General features: G+C 47.8%; 1 protein-coding gene across 1 annotated transcript in view; it reads right to left on the bottom strand.

The window, feature by feature from the left end:
* Positions 1–3,867: 3,867 nt before the first annotated feature.
* LOC134669080 (unconventional myosin-IXAa) overlaps positions 3,868–10,395 on the bottom strand; it is a 47,352-nt gene continuing 40,824 nt past the window's right edge. The window contains exons 7-11 of the mRNA XM_063526606.1: positions 8,733–10,226; positions 8,268–8,558; positions 6,512–6,724; positions 5,603–5,791; positions 3,868–4,030 (exon numbers count right to left, since the gene is read on the bottom strand). Coding sequence (XP_063382676.1) covers positions 3,914–4,030; positions 5,603–5,791; positions 6,512–6,724; positions 8,268–8,558; positions 8,733–10,226 — 2,304 coding nt within the window. The 3' untranslated portion in view covers positions 3,868–3,913. The remainder of the gene's footprint in view (positions 4,031–5,602; positions 5,792–6,511; positions 6,725–8,267; positions 8,559–8,732; positions 10,227–10,395) is intronic.

The following is a 10,395-nucleotide window of genomic DNA, read 5'->3' as shown; positions in this document are numbered from 1 at the left end:
ACTATTTGAATACCGTAGCTGTATGGTGTAGTTTACAGTCAGCGCCAAATGGTTTGTGAAAGCCAAAGTGGCGAAATACATTCAAACACACCTTTGTTAACATAGGAATAAAGATGCGTCGCGATATTCTTAGGTCACAAACTATTTGATACTGACTGTACTGTACTTAATTACATCTGAAAACACGTCTTTGATGCAGGTACGCAATATATAAAACTATATCCACCTTCACTCTCATAATCAGTGATCGGCACAGACGGTGCCACACCGCGGGATTCCGCACATAAATCTTAATATGGACGTGAATGGGCATGACTCAAATGCAGCGATCTTGTTCTAAAAAATTCTATTGTATCTTATATCTTCTTATTGCTATCTTGTTCTATTTAATGTTATTTTAATTAATATTTTTAAGTTTTTTTGTAAGATTTTTACTTGGAAAGCAGCGGTGTGGCACCGTCCGTGCCGATCACTGCTCATAATGCTATGATTTCATTTCATAGATAAAAAAATACGTTTGGAGCGTACTGCAGCCGTCTCGTAACGGTGTAATACTGTGAGAACCTGAGGCCTGCGCCCTATAAATACTTAACTAATATTTACACTTAACGTATAAGGCACCATAAGTAGGTATACAGTAAATATGATCAGTTCACCCGCATCTCTACAGAGCTAAAATAAATGTGTTTACCCAATCCACAAATATATGCCTACAAATTTCATGCCTGCGAGGCTAAATGCAACTTAAGTGCAGTCTTACAATTTTACCATTTAGCTGGGGATATTATAAGTATTATAATAATGTTTCTTTCAAAAACTTTAACCAGGTTATATAATTATAAATTAAAGTCAAAATTTTAGGTACTAATACTACTAATTGGGACTAAGCAAAGAAACAGCTCTAACTAAAACGTCTGGTCCACAATCATTATTGATGTTACGATAGCTGCTTCTTTGTCGCTGTTTCAATAATCGAATAATATTATTTAGTATCAAAGATGCACTTAGTTTGTGTTGCTGTCTGAAAAAGGTCCTCAAAACATCAATCTTAGTAAGAATTTGGCGGCAATTAAAAGTTAAAAGCCTCAATTAACTGGTCACCTTACAGACAACGGCAGATATATAATTTTTTTATCGTTATTTTTCGCCTCGCAGACGTTATAGTAGACGCAAACGAAACTATCGACTGGGGACGTAAAAGTTCTCATTCACTCTCGCGTGGTCGAAGGTAGGGTGAGAGAGATAGGGATATGACCCCGGTCGTCAGTTTGGTTTGTGTCCACTACTTAGTAGTAGAAGAGCCGGCCGCAAATTTTTTAACCGACTTGATACCACGATGAAATGCACAATAGTTTCCCATAAAAGTGATGCTAAGTCCGAATTCCATAGTCTGCCACGGCGGAACTTGCCGAAAGTAAGAAAAAGAAGGCCACTTCCGGTGCAAAAAAAGGGGGCTGATTTAACCCATCTGATACCGAAATAATAGTTATGGCAGCAGTTAGAAATTTACATGTAGACACATAAAAGCGAAGTCTGCCAGTATTGTTTTTGCCGGAAGTGCTTGGCAGACGCTCTCAAAGGTGGCCACCGGGACCCCTAATTTAACCCATCTGATACCACCATGAAACCAATTCCAGTCGGTAGGTATGAACCCTCATGTCAGGAATATATAAGTCTGCCAAGGCTTTTCCTGCCGAAACACCTTGGCAGACGAGATTATGTGAACCCATCTGATACCACCATGAAACCAATTCCAGTCGGTAGGTATGAACCCCCATTTTAGGAATATATAAGTCTGCCAAGGTTTTTCCTGCCGAAACACCTTGGCAGACGAGATTATAAGCAAATTGACCATCGGTTACCGTACACTAACCCATCTGATACCACGATGAAACCAATTCCAGTCGGTAGGTATGAACCATCATTTCAGGAATATATAAGTCTGCCAGGGCTTTTCCTGCCGAAACACCTTGGCAGACGAGATTATGTTGACAAGGTGTACCTACATCAGTTACCCTACATCAACCCATCTGATACCACCATGAAACCAATTCCAGTCGGTAGGTATGAACCCCCATTTCAGGAATATATAAGTCTGCCATGGCTTTTCCTGCCGAAACACCTTGGCAGACGAGATTATAAGCAAGATGACCATCGGTTACCGTACACTAACCCATCTGATACCACGGTGAAATTAATTCCAATCGGTAGGTATGAACCCTCATTTCAGGAATATATAAGTCTGCCAGGGCTTTTCCTGCCGAAACACCTTGGCAAACGAGATTATAAGCAAGATGACCATCAGTTACCGTACACTAACCCATCTGATACCACCATGAAACCAATTCCAGTCGGTACGTATGCACCCTCATTTCAGGAATATATAAGTCTGCCAAGGCTTTTCCTGCCGAAACACCTTGGCAGACGAGATTATGTTAGCAAGGTGTACATCAGTTATTCTGCCAAGGTCTTGGCAGACTTATATATTCCTGAAATGCGGGTTCATACCTACCGACTGGAATTGGTTTCATGTAATTGCTGTACATCTTGCTAACATAATCTCGTCTGCCAAGGTGTTCCGGCAGGAAAAGCCTTGGCAGACTTATATATTCCTGAAATGAGGGTGCATACCTACCGACTGGAATTGGTTTCATGGTGGTATCAGATGGGTTAGTGTACGGTAACCGATGGCCATCTTGCTTATAATCTCGTCTGCCAAGGTGTTTCGGCAGGAAAAACCTTGGCAGACTTATATATTCCTCAAATGGGGGTTCATAACTACCGACTGGAATTGGTTTCATGGTGGTATCAGATGGGTTAGTGTATGGTAACCGATGGTCATCTTGCTTATAATCTCGTCTGCCAAGGTGTTTCGGCAAGAAAAGCCTTGGCAGACTTATATATTCCTGAAATGGGGATTCATACCTACCGACTGGAATTGGTTTCATGGTGGTATCAGATGGGTTGATGTAGGGTAAATGATGTACACCTTGTCAACATAATCTCGTCTGCCAAGGTGTTTCGGCAGGAAAAGCCCTGGCAGACTTATATATTCCTGAAATGAGGGTTCATACCTACCGACTGGAATTGGTTTCATCGTGGTATCAGATGGGTTAGTGTACGGTAACCGATGGTCATCTTGCTTATAATCTCGTCTGCCAAGGTGTTTCGGCAGGAAAAACCTTGGCAGACTTATATTTTCCTAAAATGGGGGTTCATACCTACCGACTGGAATTGGTTTCATGGTGGTATCAGATGGGTTAGTGTAGGGTAACCGATGGTTACCTTGCTCACATAATCTCGTCTGCCAAGGTCTTTCGGCAGGAAAAGCCTTGGCAGACTTATATATTCCTGACATGAGGGTTCATACCTACCGACTGGAATTGGTTTCATGGTGGTATCAGATGGGTTAAATTAGGGGTCCCGGTGGCCACCTTTGAGAGCGTCTGCCAAGCACTTCCGGCAAAAACAATACTGGCAGACTTCGCTTTTATGTGTCTACATGTAAATTTCTAACTGCTGCCATAACTATTATTTCGGTATCAGATGGGTTAAATCAGCCCCTTTTTTCGCACCGGAAGTGGCCTTCTTTTTCGTACTTTCGGCAAGTTCCGCCGTGGCAGACTATCGAATTCGGACTTAGCATCACTTTTATGGGAAACCATTGTGCATTTCATCGTGGTATCAAGTCGGTTAGAAAATTTGCGGCCGGCTCTTCTACTATAGGTAACTTAGGGCTGATTTACACGGTACTCGACCTCGCATGCGATTTTAGTTAGATTGCGGTTTGTTGGTTACATCCAATTCAACCGACCGATCAAAACCGCAATGTAATGAAACTCGCATGCGAGTTCTCACATCGTCTAAATGAGCCCTAATTATAGATAGTTTCGATGTTGGACATGGGTCGATGTCAGGCAGAGGCGGGTTGCGGTGGCGGCGGCGCGGGCGGCGGCGGCTGCAGGCGCGGCGGCGGCGCGCGCGGCGGCGCCAGCACGCGGTGCGGGACTGCGACCGTTCGGGTGCCCACCTGTCATAACACACGTTCAAATTATAAGTCCAACTGCACAATTGATAGGAGTACTTAAAGCCTTACAACTACTTGTACTGTTTTATAAGGGCAAACAGTCTTCGTTGGCGGTTTTTGTATAGTTGAACGACAGAGTGCTAATAGATTTCATGTCCACTTAGCACACCTTTGTTAACACAGCGAACTCTCATTCTATTTTACGCAATAGGAATAAGCTGATGCCTAAATTGCCTCAGTATCACTTTAGCGTTTTACAGGGAGTCAAATAAATAATCTGTACGCGCAACAACTTTCATCATGAGATTACATTCTTGGAATAAATCCAAATCTTGAAATACAAGTGGATTCATAAATTAACTTTCAAGTAGTACCTAAACCAAAACTGTTATTTCAATTGTCTAGCTAGCATATCTGACCAGGCCCGGAAATCAGTTCTAATAGATATGCGCCACACACATCGGCAGCCAAGTCTTGATTAGCTACCTATAAATATAACTAACCTCGTATCAAGAATCAGAGTAAACGGCTGCTCCACCTTGCATAGCAACCGTAGGTACCTAATTGACATTCTATAATTCATTCAATCGTATGGGCATCTTTCCCTGTGAAGTGACTCTAATTACGCCGTCATTGGAGTAAAAGAGAAAGATCCCTGCAATTGACGAATTTCGGTTCGAAACGCACGGTTGACACTAATGCTACAGTGTAAAATGGTGTAAGCATGCACGCTCTTGACGCTCGTGAAGGGGATGAATGGACAGCAGCGATGCGTTGATGCTTGTATAAGGCATAGACTAGGAATTATTTCATGAAACCGATGCTGCCAAAAATACATGGGTGCGGGGGACGAGCGACGAAAACACGGGCGTCACACAAAGACACTTGACTCGAAAATGGAGTAAAACTACCGTATATTTGTAGCAGAGGAGGTAGCGCTACTATGCTCAGTCTGGAGGATGTCTTGTCTGTGGTATAAGGACCTACCTGCACGTGCACATGTCCGCGGCACGCGGCGCCGACATTGATGACGACGTCGCCGGGCCGCAGCCGCAGCGCGCCCGCCGCGTCGCTCTCGTTCCACTCGCACATTCTCGTTATAACTTATAGCGAATGCCTATATGAGGTACACACTTGCACGTGCACATGTCCACGGCGCGCGGCGCTGACAGCGATGACGACGTCGCCGGGCCGCAGCCGCAGCGCGCCCGCCGCGTCGCTCTCGTTCCACTCGCACATTCTCGTTATAACTTATAGCGAATGCCTATATGAGGTACACACTTGCACGTGCACATGTCCGCGGCGCGCGGCGCCGACAGCAATCACGACGTCGCCGGGCCGCAGCCGCAGCGCGCCCGCCGCGTCGCTCTCGTTCCACTCGCACATTCTCGTTATAACTTATAGCGAATGCCTATATGAGGTACACACTTGCACGTGCACATGTCCACGGCGCGCGGCGCCGACAGCGATGACGACGTCGCCGGGCCGCAGCCGCAGCGCGCCCGCCGCCTCGCTCTCGATTTACTCGCACATTTTCATTATAACTAATAGCGAATGCCTATATGAGGTACACACTTGCACGTGCACATGTCCGCGGCGCGCGGCGCCGACAGCGATGACGACGTCGCCGGGCCGCAACCGCAGCGCGCCCGCCGCGTCGCTCTCGTTCCACTCGCACAGCACGGCGCGTTGCTGCGGGTAGCCCAGCTTCACGCCGCCGGCGACGGTGTACGCTCGCGATGGTGGTAATGGCGGCGGTCGCTCCTGTCAAAACACATTTTCTTAGTAGAATCAAGGATTTTATTCGTGATAAACTTAAAACTAAGATTACATACAAGAGTATATCTAAAAAACTATAAATATTAATAAGATTGGTAAGCGTTAAAGTTTACCACTAAATGGGCTCGCCTCAGCATAATACTGACCCGAAGGTCAGCGCTGATCTTCCGGCGAGACCATTTGTGGGCCACGAACGCAGCCGTACGACACGGCCCTATCATACTGAACGCCGCCTTTGCAGCAGCGACCGGCGCCATCTTGTCTACTGTCTATGGCAGTGGCAGTAGGTATTTAGGTCCTACGTAGTGAAAATGAGAGGGTTCTGGTTCTTAGGGTCGTATATTGCACCTATCCAACTTCTTTGTCCAACGTGTATTGCGTCTCACATTTTGCTTTAATGAGAGGGTGAGACGCACTGACATTGGACAAAGAAATTGGACAGGTGGAATACCACCCTTATCAGGTATCAGTGTAACTTGGCAATAATTGAGTTTTGTTGAAACTTGGCTAGGTAAGCATTTCTTGACATGCAAACCAAAACTTCCGATACGACTTCGAAAACTAGGTACTTAGCTACCTACCATCTTTTGTAAGTAAATAAGACACTTTAACTATTAAGTTCCTCCTAGGTTCCTGCCTAATCCTGGGATTCCTGGGTACCAATGATCGAGATAATGTTTATTCCGTGTTCCGAACTTCACTTACCAGATCTAGCCCAAACAGCGAGCAGGTTCGCGACACGAGGTGTGGGTCGCACTTTTCCGTCGGCTCCGGCGGCGGAGTGCCAGCGATGGGTGCGGGGCGTGGACGCGGCGGCGCGGGCGGGGCGGGGGCGCGGCGCGCGCGGTGCCGCCGCCACGCCGCCTGGATGCATTCTGCGGCCGCTTGGCGGCGCGCGCGACGCATGCGCTCCAGCACCTGGATAAGGATACATGACCGTGAGTGTGAATTCGTTTTTGTTACTGTTTTTGATAGCTGTTCCAATCAATTATTAAATAAGATGTAGGTCTCCGGTTGAAGTCAACTGCTGAGTATTTTCACGTGTTACAGAAATGTTGCTTTATAGATATTGTAATGTAATGCTGTACACAGCGTACGGCGTCAATTACGGATGCCTAATGCCTATCCTATACGAGGGTGGTCCCAGAAGTGACCGACCTGACACACTTAAAGAGGTTTTTATTTTGAGTAAATACTTTTTTAAAACAGAATACCTCTTTATAAAGTTTAAATTTGAAATTCGAACACATAGCGTCGTTTGTCTTTTGTTTAGTAGCCATCAATAGTGAACGCTGTGAACAAATTTTCCGACATGGAGAAAATTGGCCATCGTTATGTGATACAATACTTTCATTTGAAAGGTTTTAGTCCAACTAGTATTAAAACGGAGCTAGATTCTACTTTGGGGGAGTCTGCTCCATCGTTTACAACAGTAAAATATTGGGTGGCAGAGTTTAAACGAGGTCGCTCTAGTTGTGAAGATGAACATCGATGTGGTCGACCAAATGAAGTGACTACGCCAGAAACTGTAAAAAAAATCCAGAAAATGGTATTAGATGACCGTCGATTGAAAGTACGCGAGCTAGCAGACATGGCAGGTATTTCAAAAAGTGCTGTACATCGCATATTAACTGAAAATTTGGATATGAAAAAGATGTGCGCAAGGTGGGTGCCGCGATTGCTCACAGACGAACAAAAAATACATCGCGAAGATATTTCGACCGAGTGTTTGGCAAAATTTCACAACAATAAAGCGGAGTTTTTGCGGCGTTATATTACTATGGATGAAACGTGGGTGCATTATTTCACACCAGAGACGAAAGAACAGTCGAAGCAATGGACTCGAAGAGGAGAACCGGCCCCAAAGAAGGCTAAAACAGTTCCATCAGCAGGAAAGGTCATGGCCTCCGTTTTTTGGGATTGCCGTGGGATAATCTTCATAGATTATCTTCAGAAAGGAAAGACTATCAATGGCGAGTATTATGCCAACCTTTTGCATCAATTGAGTGAAAAAATCTGTCAAAAACGACCACATCTGGCGAAAAAAAAAATTTTGTTTCACCAAGACAATGCACCAGTACACACGTGTGCCAAGGCCATGACCAAAATCCGCGAGTTAAAGTTCGAATTACTTCCTCATGCACCCTATTCGCCTGATTTGGCCCCTTCCGATTATTTTTTGTTTCCTAATTTAAAAAAATGGCTTGGTGGTAAAAGATTTGCCAGCAATGATGAAGTGGAGGCTGCGGTTGATGGGTATTTTGAAGACCTCGACAAATCTCACTACAAACAAGGTGTTGAAGCTCTCGAACATCGCTGGGCTAAGTGCATGGAACTAAAAGGAGATTATGTAGAAAAATAATAAAAAAAAGTTTAGATTTTCTTTTGTTTTCTTTGTCAGGTCGGTCACTTCTGGGACTACCCTCGTACGTTACCTACGTGTCACGTTAAACAAAGTTACCTGTCGCATCCCCTCGCTGAGGAACACGTGCCGCTTGCCAAGCGCCCACCGCACGGCAGCCGGCGAGGCGGGCGCGGGCGGCGCCGCGGCCGCCGCCACGGCGCGCAGCACGGCGGCGCAGGCGCCCGGCGCGTCGCGCTCCGGCGTGTCGCCGCCCCCGCCCCCGCCCCCGCCCCCGCGCCCGCGCCGCCACAGCGCGCGGTAGCGGGCGCCGAACGCGCGGAAACGCATACGGTGTGGATACCCGCTCGCCATTAGTTGCGCCGTTTCGAGGATTTGGAGAGCGCGCACCTGAATTTGTAGCAGACGAAGACAGATTATTTAATTAGTTCACAAGCTCATGCGATAGGACTTAATGTACACTTTTGTAATAGGCTCGTAACAATTAAAACAATAACCTTTACACAACTGAAGGATTTAAACTTGAATGGATTTTCTAACTAAGATGAATAGGTGTATGTGTACCTGTTTGGCAACGGCTTGACGCTCGAAGAGCATGGGCGCCTCGGCGTGGTTGGCGCGTAAACACCGCACGAAGTGCGGACGCGCGTGCACCAGCGTACGCAACAAGTTGTCCAGTCGCGTGTGGAAGTCCTGCGTCAACGTCGAGCCGCCGTCCGCCGCCGCCGCCGTCGGTGAAGCTCGAAACACGCCACCCGATGGCCCACCCGCCGCTGCCAGCATCTTCAACTCTGCCCCAAATAAATGAGTCGCGAAACCGAATTCACAGGCGCGCGTGTCAAATGCTGCCAACAACTCATCGGGCACAGCATCACGGTTGGCATCTAGGAATTCGCTGGCGTCGTAAGTAACTTCTCCAGCGTAGTGTCGCACAGCGAACCGGCGTGCGGCAGCTGCGCCCGCCTGCCGGGGCTCAGCGAGGCGCGGGTGGCCACGATGAGCCGCTCGCACTCGCGCCACGTATTGCTCCGGTGACCCCCGCGCTGCACATTCAGCGTCCAGTGCCGCCAGAAGGCCACCACGCAGTGACGATACCAGATCGATGCACGGTACATTATCCACGTAATCTACTTCTAACGCCGCCGCGCCCACCTCTTCTTCTCGACACGATTCCGCCGACGATTTAAAAACATGTGTGTTATAGAAGTGCTGCATGGTTTCCGCGCACAGATTGGCACACAAGTGTTCTAGTCGCGATGGAGCCGCGTCTTCAAAGCCGAACATGTCAAGGATTCCCACGAAGCCGTCAGTGGCGTGACGCACTGCATCGTTAAGCACCGCCATGGATTTGGCTCCGGCGCGGCCGCGCCCGCCGTTTGTGGACGCGCGACGCGATGCCGCGTCCTGGTTGTGCACTGATTCGTTTGAGTCCGAGGACAGTGTGCCTAATGTTGAACCGAGGCGTTTTAGTGAGTTAGCTCGCCGGACGATAGTGGCGACTGTGCGGCAGTAAAGGGCTTTGGCTAGGGCGTCACGTGCTGCGGCTGCTGCAGCTACCGTGGCAGGCGCACGGGCGGCAGCACGGCCCCGTGCTGCAGCTCGTGTCGTCAATCCCCGTAGCAGAGCTGGTGCTGCGACTCCAAGTAAAGCTGCCGCTGCTTGAAGCTCGGCGTCCCCGGCTGTTTCGGCGCCCTCCGCGCCGTCCGCAAACTGCACGTTCCCTAGCAGTAGGACTGCAGCCAACACTCGAACAACGTCTAAGAAAGGAATGCCGAGGATTCCGAGGCAGGTTTTCCAGGCGAGGAAACGTGGCGCATCATCAGGATCCGGTCGTCGTGGAGCTGGCGAGGCGAGGTACCGCAAATCCTGCGGCGCGTAACCTTCGAGTCTCAACGCAGTGCGCTCTTCGGCGCTGAGTCCGGCTAACAGTTGGTAAAAGATGTGATAGTTGCGCTCTCCGGGCGGCGGGCGAACGACGCGCGTTTGGTCGAGGAAGTAGCAGTGGATCTTGGTGCGGTACAGCGCACCATCCGTCACTTGTACCTCGATGAAGTGGCCCTGAGAAAAAAAAACAACGGTTTACCTAAAGCAAATGTAATCATTTATAGCACATAAAATGAGCACGAAAAACACTCACAGGATTTTGTTTCAATTTGTCTCATGAGATAGGTATTTTGAGATTGTACTCGTACATATTTTAAGTAGATTGAAGACTTTATAAAGTACG

Source organism: Cydia fagiglandana, chromosome 11 (genome assembly GCF_963556715.1).
Source record: "Cydia fagiglandana chromosome 11, ilCydFagi1.1, whole genome shotgun sequence".
NCBI classification, from domain to species: domain Eukaryota; kingdom Metazoa; phylum Arthropoda; class Insecta; order Lepidoptera; family Tortricidae; genus Cydia; species Cydia fagiglandana.
Note: the sequence above shows the minus strand (reverse complement) of the source record. Positions and strands in the feature narration are given on the sequence as shown.